The 18874-nt window shown below is 35.6% G+C and overlaps 1 protein-coding gene across 2 annotated transcripts in view; it reads left to right on the forward strand.

Moving 5' to 3' along the window:
- The window catches only part of FGD6 (FYVE, RhoGEF and PH domain containing 6), a 140603-nt gene that overhangs the window by 58032 nt on the left and 63697 nt on the right, over positions 1-18874 (forward strand). For both annotated transcript variants that reach the window (XM_037846275.1, XM_037846276.1), the window contains exons 4-5: positions 10480-10547; positions 10631-10661. In XM_037846275.1, the coding sequence (XP_037702203.1) occupies positions 10480-10547; positions 10631-10661 (99 nt within the window). The remainder of the gene's footprint in view (positions 1-10479; positions 10548-10630; positions 10662-18874) is intronic.

An 18874-nucleotide genomic window follows, 5' to 3' on the forward strand; every position in this document is an offset into this window, starting at 1 on the left:
GGGCACATTCCAAGCAAATCTAACCAGCACCCAAACGTCTGCCCCACAAGACCACAAAGATAATGGCATTTGGGGGACACAGTGCATTCAAACTGGCACAATAATGGACAGAAAAAGCCAAGAGAGCTTAGAGAGAAAAATCCCCTGGAGAAGCTGAGAGAGGAACCATAGAGAGCTCAGAGAGGAAGCCATTGGAACCAGAAGATGAAGCAATGAAACCCAGGAGAGAAGAACCAGTAGATGCCGGCCATATGCCTTCCTGTGTGTCAGAGGTGTCCCTGATTCTGGCAGCCTTTCTTCAGAGAAGGTATCCCCATGTTGATGCCTTAATTTTGACACTTTATTGGCCTTAGAATTGTAACTTGTAAGCTAATAAATCCCCATTGTTAAAAGCCAGTCTATTTCTGGTATGTTGCGTTTTGGCAGCTTTAGTAAACTGAGACACCACACCAATGTTCATAGTGGCATTATTCACAATTGCCAAAAGAGGGAAGCAACCCAAGTGTCCTTCAATAGATGGATGGATAAACAAAATGTATATACATACACAATTGAATATTATTCAGTCAATAGAAGGAATCAAGTTCTGATTCATGTAACAACATGGATGAACCTGAAAGACATCATGTTGAGTGATATAAGCCAGAAACAGAAGGACAAGTATTATATGATCTCACTGATATGAAATAATTAGAATAAGCAAATTCATGGAGTCTGAAACTAGAATATAAGTTACCATGGTCTGCGTTGGGGGTAGGAAATGAGGGTTTAATGCTTAAATTGTACAGTTTCTTTTTGGGATGATGGAAAAGTTTTGGTATTGAATAGTGGTGATGATAACACAATATTATGAAAATTGTAATTAACAGCACTGAATTATGTATTTTAATATGATTAAAAGGAGAAATTTTAGGTTGTACATGGGTTTCTAGAATAAAATAAAAAAAAAAATCCATGGAGCTGTACAACACAGTGAACCCTAAAGTAAAATATGGACTATAGTTAATAGTACAATCATAAAAATATTCTTTCGTCAGTTGCCACAAATGGAGCACACTAATACAAGGTGTTAATAATGGGTGGAATGTGAGAATTCCTTTTAGCATGATTTTTTTTGTAAATCTGCAACTGCGAGACCACTTCATACCCATAAAAAAGACAGATAGTAACAGTGTGATGAAGATGTAAAGAAATTGGCACCCTCATATATAGCTGATGGGAATGTAAAATGGTCCAGTCACTTTAGAAAACAGTCTGGTAGTCCCTCAAAATATTATAAATAGAAAATATTATAAATAGAGTTATATATGGAGTTAATATGTTACCCAGCAATTCTACTCGTGAGAAAAACGAAAACACATTCACACAAAAATTTGTACGTGATATTCATAGTATTATTCGTAGTAGCCCAAAAGTGCTAACAACCCAAATGCCCACCAAATGTGAATGTAGAAATAAAGTGTGCTATATCCATAAAATAGAATATTACTCAGTAACAAAAAGTAATAAGTACTGATTCATGCTGCAATATGTATAAATCTTAAAAACATTATGCTAAATGGAAGAAGTTGGTCACAAAAGACCATATGTTATATGATTCCTTTTATATGAAAGGTCCAGAATATACAAATCTACAGAGATAAAAAATAGATGAGTATTTGCCAGGAGCTGGGAAGAAGGGAGTATGAGTACTGCTAATTGGTACTAGGTTTCTTTTTGGGGTGACAAAAATGTTTATCACAACCATGATATATTAAAAAACCATTGAATTGTGCACTTTAAAAGGGTGAATTTTATGGTAATTGATTTATATCTCAATAAAGGTGTTATAGACATTAAAATATCTTGCTGAAGGGTAAATAGTGTAATTGGAAGGTTAGTGCAGAGTAATTGGTGCCATTTAGTCCCTGTGCTGGTTTGGATGTATTATGTCCCCCAGAATGCTGTGTTCTTTGATGCAGTCTTGTGGGGGCAGACTTATTAGTGTTGATTAGATTGGAATCCTTTGATTGAGTGATTCCATGGAGGTGTGACTACATCAACTGTGAGTGAAACGTTTGGATAATTTCCATGGAGGTGTTACCCCACCCGTTTAGGGTGGGTGTGAACTAAATTACTGGAGTCCTATAAGAGTTTGCAAACAGAAGGACCTGAGAGCCTGCTAAGAGTGACATTTCAGAGCCACAGCTGAGACAGCCATTTTGAAGATGGCCATTGGAAGTTGACACTGACATTTTGGAGAACGCCATTTTGAAATGCAACCTGGGAGCAAGCAGACACCAGCCACGTGCCTTCCCAACTAAAATAGGTTTTCTGGGTGCCAATAGCCTTTCTCCAGTGAAGGTATCCTATTATTGATGCCTTTCTTTGGACACTTTATGGACTTAAGACTGTAAGTTTGTAACCAAATAAATCCACAGCTAGGTTGTGGAAATGAAGATACCATGAAATGGGTTGGCTTTTTATTTTATTTTTAAACGATGGGAATTGTTACTAATTTACAAGCTTACAGTTTTGAGGCTGAGAAAAATGCCCAAATAAATGCATCATCAAGCGATGCTTTCTTCCCAAAGACCAGCTGTTGGTGAGCCTTTGCTTCTCTGTAACATGGCAAGGCACATGGCAGTGTCTGTTGGCCTTCCCCTTCTTTTTTGGGTTTCATTGCGTTCAGCTTCTTGCTTCTTGAGCTTTCACTCTCTTTGTCTGAATTTCATTCTCTTATAAAGGACTTCGTTAAGAGGATTAAGACCCTAATGAATAAGGTGGGTCACATCTTAAGATTCCATGGGTCCACACCCATAGGAATGAATTAACTTACTTTTCTGGGGTACATAAAGCTTCAAACCATCATAGGCCACAAGTTTGAATTTCTAGAAATCCAAGTAAAGAAAATGATATCAATGTCCAGAAGGAAAACAAACTCTTTGAAGTAGAAACATAGGACAGGGGATTGCTTTATGAGCTCTTGCTCTTCAATTTCTTAATTTGCAAAATGATATAATACTATTTCCTGGTTGTTCTGAAACTTCAACAGGTTAATAGATACACAAACATTTTGAAAGTCCACAAAGTTTATACTTGTTAAACATGTGTTATTTACTTCCATGATTGTGTTTGTGATAGGTGCTGTATTCCATAGACATGAAGTGGGCACATCACCAATATGTGTCTAAATGCCAATATTTTCTTGTGGCAGTGCCAGACTCAGTTGAAGAAGAAAAGAAAAATATGTGCTAGTGTGGCCTTGTCCTAGCTTTGTGAGGGGAAAGCAAACAGGAGCTGAGAAAGATACTCCTGTAAAGGTAAAAGTAGCCCAGTGAAGGGGAAGAAAATTAGTATTGATTATGCACCATTGTGTATTCTTGTGCTTCTCCGTGTGCTATGGGTGCATGGTCTTTCAATTCATCTTTTAAAATTATACTGTGATGTAGGTCTGATATACATATTGTTTTTTTCTTTTCACATGAAGATAAGTTTTATACATGTTAAGTAACTTCCCTTGGAGTCCTCTGAGTTATGATTTTTAACTAAAGTCTGATTTTATTAACAATTTGGTATAGCCACAGAAGTTGAATGATGTTGAATGATGTTTGAGGAGGGATAACTAGCCTTGCTAATCTCCTTTGTCTCCTTTTTCAAGTTTTAAAAAGTTTTTTATTCTTGGTCTTTCTTTTCTGTTCTTAATAAATGTTTGTTTAAAAATGAGGTAGACTCGTTCTGCTGAATTATGGTTCATACATTCATCATTCTTTACTTTCTGTGTACATTGACTTCCCCATTCTTTCCATTTTCAATTCCTTCTTTGTAAAACAGCTCATATTTTACATACCATCATGAAGAGAGGGGTGAGAAGACAATAAAACTCATGAAAACCCTAATATCCCTTTGTTTTTTAGAGGATAATCTCATGCTCACCTCATCTTTAGGATAACTTAATTATAAATAAATGTTTCTCAGTCTGGTCTTGGATGTTAAGTTTTTTGTTTTATTAACCAGAACTCTTGAGAAATATTGGAGAGACCTTGTAATAATTCTATAAAAATGCAGTAAATAAATTTCAGTGAACTTAACTTGTAGCGAACAAATATGAAAAGAGGAGAACACTGTTAAGGATTTACAAAACTGTGCTATTATCAGGGGATCAGAATGTAAAATTGGATTTCACATCAAAGGTTCTGTTTTGGAAATTCTTTATTTTATGGCCTTAACAAAGTAATTTATTTGTTTGTGGCTCATGTTTCAACTTCCTCAGCCGTGTACTTTTGGGAGATGATGTTGAAAGCAAACTCTTGGAATGAATGCACTATAATTTAAGTGAGGATTTTCATTAACTGAAAAGTTGAGATACCAAATATGGCCTCTCTGGAGGTTTTTTCACTGCGGTGTGTTGTTCCATCTCATTTGACTTGGGTCAGAATCACTCATTGTTCTTACAAATTGTACATTTTATAATATTTTTTTAAAGTTATCTTTGACTTTATCTACTTTGAAAAAAATTGTAATCCACTGAATCATTTTCTAGTTACTATTCTTCTTTAACTCTGTAGTTTTCCTAATTTAAAAAGTAATATAGGCAATAGAATACATAGATTCCTGGAATTTTAGAACTGGAGAAGACCTTATCTAGTCTAACCTCTTGCTGGATGACATGGTGAAATACCTAAAATGAGAGTTGCTTTCATTTGAGTTTACATTTTGTTGTTATTCAACACTTATTCAAAAGCATTGTGCTCTGGTCTTAGGCTCTGAGAAGGTGGAAGTCACCCTTCTACACTTTTGCTTGTTCATGTATATTAATTGCAGTCGGCCAGGTACTGTGCCATGTGCAGAAAGATACAAAGATGAATAAGATTGCAGACTAGAGAGAAAATTCAGACATTTAAGTAAATAAGTACAATACACTGGTAAACCTTATAAGGATGACATTAGCAAGAGAGTAATCTTGTCTTTTAGGGTAGGGGTGGGGCGAGAGAATCAAGGTGGTCATCAGAAAGGAGAAAACCAGTGAGTGCCGTCTTAAAGGATGAGTTGGAATATAGCAGGCAGAAATCCTTGGGGAAACAGGGAGGTGGAGGGGAGTACAGACAAGTCAGAAGGAAAGGTATGCGCAAGGAGGTGTGAAAGAGCAGAGCACACTTGAAATACCAAGGTGGTTCCTGTTTGGCTGTAGTGGAGATAACCTAGTGTGGAGGAATAGGAAAGAGCCCAGAGACTGTGACCATACTCATTATGGAATGCGTTATCTACCTGGCAACGGAGAGTCTGGGTCATTGCCCAGAGGTGATGGGAGCTGCTAAAGGGGTTCTGATGGGGGACTAACATGATCATATTTTTCATTTTAGAAAAGTTACTCCAGTGGTTGAAATATTACTGCAGTGGCAGTGAATGGATTGTAGTGAGGGTGAATCTGGAGCCAAGGAAACCTCTTAGGTTATTGCAGGAGTCTAGGCAAGACATAAAGAGGCAATAGTGGAGGAGAAGAAAGCATCAATTAAGCATTAAAAGAGAGAGAGAGAGGGAAACAGACTGATGGGACTTAATGACTCAGTTGTGAAGATGGAAGATGGTTTTGAGGGCAAGAAAGAGTCCAGGTTTCTGGCCTTGATGAGTAGCTACATATCTAGCATGCAAGTCCTTAACAACTTGTTTAAACAATGACTGAAGGTCATCAGTGCTTTTACTTTTGTAAAACTTCCTGAATTACAAGCTCTGTGCCTCATTCTGATCTTTCTATTGTTCTTATATATAGTTATTTGTATATTTGGTCTGTTTCCTTTATTCACTTCTTGAAGATTGGAGAATTTTCTTATTTACCTTTAATTTCCTCTTATACCACCTTCTTCCGTGCCCCAGCTTAGAGCTACTGAATCAGAATTTCCAAGATAGTTACTTTGGAATCTAAATTTTAAATTCTTCCTTGTGATTATAATGACCTGTAATGTTTTCATATTTAGCTATAGAGCAATAGAGCAATGAATCAGTTGGTACTGGAGCTGTTTTCTCCTACTAACCTTGCTGTCACATGACAGAAAGTCAGTTATTAATTTCCAATTTTAAAATGATGGAGTAAAGATGGCACTGGTTCCTCCTCCTCTTGGAAATCATCTCAAAATAACAAGACGTTAAGAAATTTGTAAGAAATACAAATTCTTTTGTCATTGATGTTAGGAGTCATGTAAAATTCCAAATCACATTGTGGAAATAAGGGCTGCCATTCACACCAGCAATGTATATAGGTTCCAGTTTCTCCACATCCTTTAAAACACTTATTTCCTATCTTTTTGATGATAGCCATCATGTGGACATGAAGTGGTACCTTATTATGGTTTTGCAACCTAATGTACGCCCTATGCCGGACCATATGCCGATCTCCATCCATGCGCACTAGAGAAGAATGTGTGTTCTGCTGTTGTTGGATGAAGTGTTCCACATATACCTGTTAGGTCTAGTTGGTTTATTGTATCATTCAAGTCTCTCTTTCAAGTCTTCTGTTTCTTCACCAATCTGTCCAGATGTTCTATCCATCTATTGAAGTCTCCTACTATTAACGTAGAGCCATGTATTTCTCCCTTCAAATCTGTTAATATTTGTTTCATATATTTTCGGGTTCTACTCTTAGGTGCATATATATTTATAATTGTCATATTTTCTGGGGGAATTGGCTCCTTTATCAGTTTTTAGTGTCCTTTGTTGCTTGTAATAGCTATTTTAATTATATTAGTATAGCCACCCCAGCTCCCTTTGGTTACTATTTGCATGGAATATTTTTTTCCTTCCTCTCACTTTCAATCTACTTGTGCCTTTGAATTTATGGTTAGTCTCTTGTAAACAGCATATAATTGGGTCATGCTTTTTAATCCATTCTGCCCATCTCTGCCTTTTGACTGGAGAGTTTAAGTCATTTACACTTAAAGCAACTACTATAATGCAGGATTTTCTTCTGTGACTTTGCTATTTGTTTTTCATAAGTCTTATACCTTTTTTGTCCCTCAATTCTTCCATGACTGCCTTATTTATTTATTTTCATATTGTACCATTTTCTAGTCCCTTCTCATTTCCTTCTACATATATTTTTCAGATATTTTCTTTGCTCCTACTGTGGAGTTTAAATTTAATGTCCTAAATCTATAACAATGTTGTTTGATTTGATACCAACTTAACTTCAATAGTATACACAAACTATGTTCCTATACCCCTCTGTCCCCCCACCTTTATATAGTTTATGTCCCAAATTACATATTTATACATTGAGTTCTAAACCATTGATTTATAAATACATTTTATATAGTTGCCTTTTAGATCCCGTAGGAAGTAAAAAGTGGGATTACAAACCAAAAATACAATATTATTGGCATTTATATTTATCCATGTCATTACTTTTGCTGGAGATCTTTGTTTCTTCATGCAACTTCGAGCTATTTTCTATTGTCCTTCCCTTTCAACCTGTAGAACTCCCTTTAGCATTTCTTGTAGTCTAGTGGTGACTAATATCCTCATCTTTTGTTTATCTGGGAATTCTTAATCTCTTCCTGATTTTTGAAAGACAGATTTGCCAGATGTAGAAGTCTGGTTGGCAGTTTTTTCTTTTGGCACTTTATATCATCCTACTGCTCCTTTGCCTCCATGTTTTTTAGTGAGAAAGCAACACTTAGTTTTATTGAGGCTGTCTTGTATATAACTTCTCTCTTGCAACTTTAGAATTCTCTGCCTTTGGCATTCAACAGTTAATGATTTGTCTCAGTGTAGATCTCTTTGGCTTTATCCTATCTGGAGTTCATTGAGTGTCTTAGATACATTTATTCATGTCTTTTGTAAAATTGGGGAAGTTTTTAGCCATTGTTTCTTCACATATTCTTTCTGCTCCCTTCTCTCTTCTTCTCGGACTCTCACAATGCAGGTATTGGTATGCGTGATGGTGTCTCATAGATTCCTCAGGATCTGTTAACTTTTCTTCATTCTTTTTTACTTTCTACCCCTCAGACTGAATAATTTCAATTGTATTATCTTCAAGTTTACTGATTCTTTCTTTTGCCAATGCCAATCTGCTATTGAACTCTATTTTAGTTTCCTAGGCTGCTCCAAGCAAATACCATGAAATGGGTTGGCTTAAATAAAGGGAATTTATTAGCTCACAGTTTTGAAGCTGTGAAAATGTCCAAATCAAGGTGATGTTTTCTTCCTGAAGACTGGCTGCTGTCAATACTTGGCTTCTCTGTCACTTGGCAAGACACATGACAGTGTCTCCTGGTATCTCCCTTCTCTTCTGGATTTAATTGACTTCAGCTTATTGCTTCCCCGTCTTTTTCTCTCTTTGTCTGAATTTCATTCCCTAATAAAGATCTTCAGTAAGAGGATTAAGACCCATTCAGAGTGAGGTGGGTCACACCTTAACTGAAGTAACCACATCAAAAGTTCCTACTTACAATGGGTCCACACCCACAGGAATGGATTAACTTTAAAAGCCTTTTCTTTCCTGGAATACAGACAGCTCCAATCCACCAAAAACCCCTCTAGGAAATTTTTAATTTCTGTTACTGTGGTCTTCTGCTGTGTTTGATTTCTTTTCATGATTTCTGTCCTTTATTGGCATTCTCTTTGTTCTTTCATTTTCCTGATTTCTTTTAGTTCTTTATCCATATTTTCCATTAGCTCTTTGAAGTATTATATACTTTTTGAAGTACCGTTACATATTCTTTGAAATATTATATTTAGCATTTAAAGTCTTTGTCTGGTATGTCCAAGCTCTGGTCTTCCTTGTTGATGGTTTCTAATTCTTTATCCTGCTCCTTCACATGAACCATCATTTCTCATTTCCTTGTATGTTTTGTAATTTTTTGTTACATCCTGGACATTTTGATATTATTAAGTGTTAGCTCTGAAATTTAGACACTGAGGCATTTGTTCCTTAAGCTTATACCAGTTAGGGTTATGAGAAAGATTTCCTTGAATGCCAGAAGCTAACAAAAAAGAAAAAGAAAAAGAAACCACCTTTCTCAGTTGTTGCAGATGGCCCTGTGCGAGTGCTCTGCTTCAGAGCTTTAGCTGTCCTAATGATAAGTTTAGAGAAGAGCTTGAGGCACAAGCTTAGGGTCCTCCCAAGTCTTTTCTGCACATGCATCTTGTCCTGAGCATGCTTATGGTCCTAGGATTTCCTCTGTTTACATGTGTCCGAATGCCCCCCTTTCACTAGGAAAGTGTTTCCTTGTGGTTCCAGGCTTTCTACTATATGTCCCACAGCCAGCAAAGCTTTGTCTCAGGCAGCTGCATTTTTAATGTTCTAGTGAGTCACTCCTACATGCAGGGCAAGTTCTGGAACAGTGAGCCTGTTTCAGTCCTTTAGGCTACCACCAGGTAGATTGGCATAGACATTCAGGTGCATGTGGGGTTTCTTTGTTCCCTCTGGAACAGGACCAGGGGCCTACAGTGGGAACACAGGCTAATTCCACATCTAGCCTAGTCAGTGAGGGGATGGAGGAGAGGATGCACGTGTGCCACATGATCCTTCTGTTTTTAAGTTGCCTTTTTCTTGATTATGCACTTGCTCTATTACTGCAATACTTTAGCTGTTTTCTGGGGCTTTGAGAAAGATGGTTCTGCCAGCTTTTGTTTGTTGCTTAAAGTTTCTGTGGGGGAACAGAGCTCTGGAGCAGCTCATTCTGTCTTGATGACTGGAACCTGCATCTATTTTTATACCTTGGTTTTGATGCTGAAATTCTGAAATCAGGTAAAAAAAATTTTTTTTCCAAATAAAGAACATCACCTTAACCCAGCAAGATGATGTTCAGGAAAGCAGACCTGATAGTATCATCCATGATTTCACTTTACAAAAGAAGACTGTTTCAGAGAGAAGTCTTTTCCATTAATTTTTTTCCTGAGTCATTTCATTGATGACTGATTACTTGCATGGCATGGTCACTTTTTATGCTTATTGTGATGTTGCCTCATCCAGTTGTTTCCAGGGCAGCACAGAACAACCTATTTCTAAAATAGATTTGTGCTTGGTAGAGACTGAAAAGAGCCCTTTTCAGACTGCACTAAAGTTAGACTTAGAATGGCTTTATTCAAGGGAAGTTCTCTTCCACCTTCCTGTTGGGTATTTACTAATAATTCTGAAATTGCCTCTTTGCACCCAATGGATGCTCATGTGATATCTGTAGGTTTCGTTTTCCCTGCAGAGTGTGGCTTTTCAGTTTTGAACCACTGACAGCTTTGGTCCAGCGAGTCTTTGGGGCTACTCAGGGTAGTTTGTCAATCCAGTGCTGATAATCATGAGGATTACTGACTACTCTCAGCTCCTACATTATGATTTATCCCACATCTAATAGTCCCTGTCTGCCACTTGAGATGTTATACAGTATGGAATGTGTGCTAATGGAAATTTACAAGTTTCAGAGTTAGAGCTTGTGAATCACTGCTTCAAAGCTGATCTTCATTATCATTTTATGAGCTCATACTTTCTTAATGTATGTTTATTCACAGGATGAAGATACTGGAATGAAAAGTAAAGTCCATCATATTGCCAGGGAGATCATGAGTTCAGAGAAAGTGTAAGTATCTAGTTTACAGTTCACAAGATTAATTTTTCCTATTGGCTCATTTAAAACATTTCTTTCATTACTGTTTTTTACAGGTTTGTGGATGTGTTAAAACTTTTGCATATTGTAAGTATCTGCTAGTATCCCTTTTGTATCTTTTCCTACTCCAAAAAATTTTCAGTGTAACTAGCTTAAATAAATACCTTGCACATGCATGTATTTTTAAATTCACAAATTTTTAAATTTAGAATTTTTTTAAAATGTGCATATCTTAAGTCTGTAGGTATACCCAGATGTTTCTGAAAACTGTAGGGTTTATATCTGTATTTCCAAAGTCCTCAGACTTTCTATTTTCATAATAAAGAGTTTATGAAATGATAATATTTGTTCTTGACCATTTGCAGAAGATGTCTGGTATTAGTAGGTTTTGCACTAGCAATGTATGAAAAATGGTACAATCATTGTTCAAAACCATTCTCCTGCTATCTGAATGAGCCCCTAGAAGCTGAAACTTAAAAATGGACCTTTTTATAACTAACTTTTTAAAGCAGTTTTATTGAGATATAGACACGTACCATACAATCCATTCAAAGTGTACAATCAGTGGTTTACAGTATCATCACATATTTGTGTATTCATCACCACAATCAATTTTACAACATTTTCATTGCTAAAAAAAAAAAAATCCCATATCCTTTACTCCTCTCCCTCCCATTATTGACCCTTAGCATGTGTTTAGTACATTTGTTACTGTTTATGAAAGAATATTAAAATACCACCTTTAACTCTAGTCCATAGTTCACAATATTGGGGCATTTTTTCCCATTTACCACTCTATTATTACTTGTAATAGTGATGTACGTTTGTTCTGGTTCATGAGACAACATTTTTATATTTGTGCTAATAATCACAGTCATCATCCATCACACTGTGTTATACAGTCCCATGTTTTATTCTCTAGCTTTCCTTCTAGTGACATGCACGACTCTAAACTTTGCCTTTCAATCACAATCACACACATAATTTGTTGCTGTTAATTTTACTCACTGTAATGTGCTACCATCACTTCTATACATTTCAAAATATTAAATTCAATCTAGTAAAAATTCTGCACACATTAAGCATCCGTTCCCCATTCTCTACCCTCATTCTGTCTCCTGGTAACCTATATTCTAGAGTTTAACTCTATGAGTTTACATATTATAATTAGCTCATATTCGTAAGATCATATAATGTTTGTACTTTTGTGTCTGGCTTATTTCACGCAACATAATGTCATCAAGGTTCCTCCATGTTGTCACATACTTCAAGACTTCATTACTTCTTACTGCCGAATAATATTCCATCATATGTGTATACGACATTATATTTATCCATTCATCAGTTGATGAACACTTGGGTTGCTTTCCTCTTTTGGCAATTGTGAATTATGAACATTGGTGTGCAAGTGTCTGTTCACATCCCTGCTTTCAGTTCTTCTGAGTATATACCTAGTAGTGGGATTGCCAGGCCATGTGGCAGTTCTATACTTACCTTTCTGAGGAACTGCCAAACTGTCTTCCTCAGCGGCTGTACCATTTTACATTCCCTTCAACAATGAATGTGTTGCTATGTCTCCAAATCCTCTCCAACACTTGTAGTTGTCTATTGTTTAGTAGTGGACATTCTTGTAGGTGTGAAGTGATATCTCATTGTGGTTTTGATTTGCATTTCGCTGATAGCTAGTGATGTTGAGTGTTTTTTTATGTGCTTTTTAGCCATTTGTATTTCCTCTTTGGAGAAATGTCTGTTCAAGTTGTTTGCCCATTTTTAATTGGGGTGTGTGTTTTTTTATTGTTGAGTTGTAGGATTTCTTTATATATTCTGGATATCAAATCCTTATCAGATATGTGGTTTCCAAATTTTTCTCCCTCTTTTTAGGCTGCCTTTTTACCTTTTAGACAGAGTCCTTTGATGCAGAAAAGTATTCAGTTTTGAGGAGGTCCCATTTATCTATTTTTTTCTTTTGTTGCTTGTCATAACTAACTTTTTAACATTCTATTTTCAGTTCTTATAGCTGTGAACTTGAATGGACCTGTTCCTAAACAAAGATGATCTGTTCCCTTTCCTCATGCACTCTTTTGTACCTGCAAGTTTTCACAAGTTTCTGTAAGCACTGGCAGTTAAAAGAGCTTTTACTGTTATATTTTACTCCAATTATAGTTTGGCAAGGGATTAAGATTTAGCAAAAGAAAGGATAAAGTAGATGAAACAATGAAGAAATTGAAGTGAGAAATCACTTACATGGTGTAATTATTAACATCATCAAACTTAATTGCTGAGAAATGGTAGATTCACAAAATAAACACCTATTTATGGCTCTGCAAAGAATATCATTATTTTCAGTTTTCCTCTTCATAGATACATATGAACATGAAAAGTGAGTTATACTTATGGGTGATTCACATTTATCCTGTGATTCCCATGTGCTTATGCTTGGACCAGTGGAAACATGGAGGCCTAATTCCTATGTGAAAAATCTCTAGCGTTGGAAAGATTTTCTAAAAAGTGTTAATTTGTTTTAAAAATTATTTCCCATGAATAGCTTCTCACATAACTCTTGACTATTTTGGTAAATTTTCTTTTTAATGAATTAAAAAAAACGTTACAGCACAATATTTGGCCCCCCAGAATTTAGGTCATTTAAAATAACTTAATGAAAAGTAGAGTTTTGAAATCATTTAGTTTGTTGCATTTTAGGCAAATACTTATTTAGATACTTTTCAAAATACATTCCATATGCCTTTGCTGCTGTACCCTGCACATCCCTATTATATAAACAACTGGAAGAAAAAAAAGCTGAGCTGCTATTTTATGGAAAACTCAGTACATATCTCTAGGAGTAGTAAATTGTACATATTTGATACATTTTCTAATTGACATGTTTAAATAGAAAGGATATTTTAAGCATCTCCAAGCTAATTGCTAAGCTCTAAGAGGCAAAAAAAAAAATGGACTTTGAAGTCAGAAAGATTGAACTTGAAACTCAGTTTTTACTATTTCAGTAAATCTTGCATGGAACACATTTGTTGAGGGTGCATCTATGAGTAAAACAGAGTCCCTGCCTTCATGACGTTGATAGTCTAGTTCAGTGCTTCTCAAATTGTTATGGTGTGGGACTGGATTTTATTTTGTTTTGTTTTAATATCCAAGCCGTGGTAGACTATTTAATTTCCAGTGCTTTGTAAAATACAGTAAAAATGTCATGGTCATGTGAAATTGATATAAAGGTTTCTGATCCTTGTTCTTACTTTCCAACTAATCTCTTCACAGACCAAAAACAAGTTGCAGATCAATACCAGTCCATGGACCACACTTTGAGAAGCACTGGTTTAGTGGATTCTGTTTTTTACCAGCCATATGAATTTCAAGAAATAGTTTAACCTTTTGGATCTGCTTTTCTCGTTTGTAAAGTGGGGATAATAATACTTACATTTTCAGTATGAGAATCAATGGAGTAAAGTATATGAAAGTACCCAGTATTGCTCAGTATACAGCAGGTTCTCAAATTGACTTTCCTTATACTGTTAGAAGGTGCAGTAGATGTTATATGATTATGGCCCTTTCAAAGGCCTTTGTTTTCCTGTACTAAAATTTATTTTAAAGTAAGTTTTGAATCTAATAGGTAAGGAGACAAAAGTTTTACCACTTTATTTGATTATTTAAAAATATATGTTCTGTTCATACCACTATTTTTTTTCCCCACAAATTATAAACACTAATGAACAGTCAGTCAGACCAAGGCATTCCCCATGTCATCTTAGATCTAATAATCTGATAGATAGCCTCATCCTCTTCCCAACTACTGCTGAACAGAGTGAATCATTCTCAAACTGTTTTGACTTTTACATTTTCAAAGCCTCTTGTCTTGTTTGTACAAATGTCAACTCAGTAGAACCCAACTCTAGTGGGCATCTTAATAGAAGTACATTAACCAGTCTGTGAGCCATGACCAGGAGGAGCTTGTCACCAGGAGACTCTTGTTCACTCCTCTTCCCTACCACCCTACTAAAGCTCGTATTTAATCATCTTCTGAAAGTATTCCACAGAGATAGCACTGGATAGCTTTAATACTGAGCACTGCTGCTATCTGAATTCATCTAAATGAATTGATTTTTGTGTTTATGATAGAATATAACATTTTAAATGTCTAAATTGACAAGATTTAGATAATCCAGGTTTTTTGTTTTATTTATTTATTTGTTTGTTTGTTTGTTTGTTTGTTTTTTGTTTATTTATTTATTTTTTGGAAATCAACCAGACGTCCAGGTGGCTTGGGAGAAGCTATTATTTTAGTAATACGTGATTTCTCATGAATAGTTTTCTATATTAGAGACTCTAGAACAGCACTGTCTAATAGAAGTTTCTGAAGTGATGAAAAAATTCAAAATCTGCACTGCTCAATATGGTAGTCATATTTAAAAAAAATTATATGCCACTATGGCTCACTAATATTTCTTTATTTAGAATTTGGTAAATAAGTAGCTGAAATAGCTTGTAGGAAAATGTTTTCAATCTAAATTTAACTAATGAATTTTTATCATTTAAGCAGTTATTACATTCATAAGAAGTAGGCTTGAATGGGATACAGCACATTTTAAAATATACTTAGGATTCTAAGCAGCAGCCTTTTCAGCTGAGGGCTTTGATCCATCTACCTGATATTGGTGAGAAAGCACTGGACCCTCAGTGGCAATGGCAGGACTTTACAATTAATGTTTTATTTGGCGCATTCTCTTCAGTGGCTCTCATGAGCTCCTGGACTTTGAACTGGATAAACAAAAGGTCCAATGTGCACATTGTCTCTAAATTGATACCCTGTTGAGTCCAAAGAGAAAGGAGATTCTTAAAGTCAGTCTTCCTTCTTTTAGTAAGTGATAATACCATCCACATAGCTGCCAAAGCCAGAAAACTAGGATTCCTTCTTCTTTCCTCTCACCTCTACAGTCCATCAGTTAGCAAACCTGCTGTTTCTACTCCCTCTTTACTGCCACCGGCGTAGTCCAGAATGCCATCATCTCTTACTGAGACTGCTGCAACAGCCTCCTAAATGCTCCCTGTTTCCATTGTTACCCCCCGCTTCCAGTTCATTCCTTATACAATTTTGAGAGTGATTTTTCTTAAAATATAAAATGGATCATTTCACTCCCCTACTTAAAACCTTTTAACAATTCTCACTACATTAAAAATAAAATCCAAGCTATTTACCAAGGCCTCTAAGTAGAGTGACCATGCATCCCAGTCGCTTTTGATGGTCCTGGTCATTGTCTTAGCATGATATTATTAATGAAGTTCCCTTTCACTGTAAAAAGTGATCTGTCTTGGACAATAAATTATGGTCCCCCTGCTTTAAAGATGCTATATGATTTTGGCCTCTGGAAAAGAGATGAGACATTAGAGAGAGGCGTTCTCCCACTGATTGACTCTATTCTGACTGCTCTGGCCTCTGTTTGATTCTTAGTTCAGTGCCAAGGTTATTTTTGCTCAGAGTTTTTGCCAATGTGATTTTCTGGAATGTTCTTTCTTCCTTCATTTTGCTCATACCTGGTTCTTTCTTTTTCCTTCTGATCTGGGTTTAAAGGTCACCTACTCAAAGAGGTCTTCTTTGACCGTTCCACTCTCTTTAATTTCCCCTTGTTTGTTTTCTTCTTGGCATTTAGTATAATTGACATATTTACTCATATTTTGGTCTCCTCTGTTAAAATGTAAGCAAAGCGACGGCAGGGATCATATGTCTCTGGAGACCATAGTTTCTGTTGGATGGTAAGCATTCAATAAATATCTGTTGAATAAATGAATGTGGTTAATTAGTATTTAAAAATTCTGTCTGTTCTATCCACTAACCATGTGCCCTGTGACAAATTAATCAAGCCTTGGTTTCTTCTTCTGGAAAATTGAAATAGTAGTAATAATAACAATAATTATCATCAAAAACTTGGTGTGATTAAATGAGATAATGCAAAATAAATTGTAAGCACTTACTTAGTTTTAACTGCAGGTTAAAAGGGATATAGATATTATAAATATTAAATATATACGTTTAATATAATAAATGCTATAATATATAGTTTATATCATAAATATAAATGTCTTCAATATAAAGTTCTCTCTTGTGTATCTCACTTAATATCTGTTGAATGGATGATAAAAAACTAATCAATAATACTTGGTTTGGCAAAATTTGTTCAATCCAGAGATTGCTATTGTATTGTGTGTAAATGCACATTTTAAAGATAAAACACCTTAGGCATCTAATAGAAGTAAGCAGAAATGATATAGTGGGTTTTTTGATATCTTAATTGCTTTTTAATGAGTGATGAATTTAATAAAGATCTCTGAAAAAGTATTTTATAAATTTCCAAATATCATGTGTTTTTTTTTCTTTGTTGGTTCATCTTTTTGTATTTTGAAAGGAATCTTTTGGACAAACATGGTAATGCTGGTAATACTGGTGATAAAGCCTCTTTGCTCCACTGATTTCTTTAGGCTGGAGCATATATTTCTTTGAAAATTTGAGAGACTCTTTCTCAATAAAATCTGTAGAACTAGAGGCAAGGATTCCTGGACATCCACATGTCTTTTGGCAAATAGAATATATCTTTATTTTAGAAAATGCATTATGAAAGGCTACTCTCATAGAAGGCTCCAGTTCTCATGTTCTTCCCATAATTAAAATCACTTCATTCTGTTCTACAGAATACACCTTGTCTTTTGAGTCTTGTGAACATTTAATTATCATTTATTCTTCAGTTGTAAAGAGTCCTCCTTTAACTTCTGTTGACATAGCTACTGAGCCTTTTGAGCAGCTTTCTTCAGGTGGGGACTCCCCTTCACAGAATGAAGTCATTGTTCAGAATGCCTCTGTCTTCCTGCTGAGGTCTGTTGTTTCCTTCTCCTTATATGCCTCTGCTTCAAAGTTCTTTTGCAAGCTTCCAAGGACTTGCAGCTCTTAAATGATCTTCATGTGATCATTTAAACTAACCAAGTCTGCCCTAATGAAATAAATAGCCTTCTATAAAGCACTCTCTACATGCCTTGCAGCATGCTAATCGCATTACATCAATGATCTATTTTAATCTTCATAACAACCCTATCAAGTGGATGTTGTTTCTGGTTTTTAGATGAATAAAGTAAGCTAACTGTCAAAAGTAACCCAATACTAAATAGCAAAGCCAGACTTGGAACTCTGGTCTATCTGAGTCCTTCCTTTTAGAGATTGTTTAGAAATTGTTCAAAAATGGTTGCTTGAAATTTCTGCTATGCTTTATGTAGTGTCCCTTTGGGCATATTAACTTTTCTTCAGAATTCTTCTGATTGCTCAGGAAACCAGGGAAATTCTAGAGTTTTTCACCTTTTAGAATGAAACTAGAGATTGGTCACTTGGGATATGCCATGATGATGACTTATTAACATTATCAAAGGAGCTTGGGGAAGTCATGTTTTGTACTGTTTTGGCACTGGTTTTTATGCATGATATCATATGCAACAAATAGAGGTAATAGTTTCATTGGGCAGATATTCCCATTTTAAAACATTCAAATTGTTAATGTGAGGACTTTTATTTTGTAGTTTCACACTCATTTCTGCATATTTATCATAGCTCTTTGACCTCAGCAGCTGCTTTGCTTTCACTTAATATGAAAAAATTCTTAATGTTCTTCATGAAGGCAGGGAGTCCTGCAGAGCAGTGTCCATATGTCCCTTTGGCCTTTGTAGTTAATGGTGTCATGATAGTGGTTAAGTAATGCCCTAGGGTCAGAAGCACAGTCGGGACAGCTGGTAATTAAGTCACATACTCCTCTTTGGCACTGAAGATGTAAAGCCTGATCCAATGAACAAAGCCATCTGTTTTGTGCTTCACTGCCTTAGATGTTCATACTATATTTGCATTGACGTTTCCTTAGGTCTTGCACAAGTGATCAGAGCTGGCAAGACTAGAATGTTAAGGTCTCAAAGGAACTGAGTGCTTTTTAAAGTTGATCTAGTTCTTATTTTTATGTTTTCTGGGAATTAAGAATAATATTATGATAGACTTTATATTTCAGAGTCCATTTCTATTTCTAAAAATGCCAAATAGTACAAACATTTAGTTACTTGTGACCAGAAACTAAAGTGTAGGTGGTTCGGTTTTATATACAGACTCTTTGGTGGGTTTTATGTTAAAAAAAAAAAATAGACTGAAGTGTGTGCAGTTGGTACCAATAAACTCTGTAGCTTGCCTAGCATTATCACATGCTAACCACCACCGCCCCATTATTTTAATTCCCCAGCTTTTCCAGTGTGAAAAAGTATAATCTGGA

Source organism: Choloepus didactylus, chromosome 8, assembly GCF_015220235.1.
Source record: "Choloepus didactylus isolate mChoDid1 chromosome 8, mChoDid1.pri, whole genome shotgun sequence".
Taxonomy (NCBI): Eukaryota; Metazoa; Chordata; class Mammalia; order Pilosa; family Megalonychidae; genus Choloepus; species Choloepus didactylus.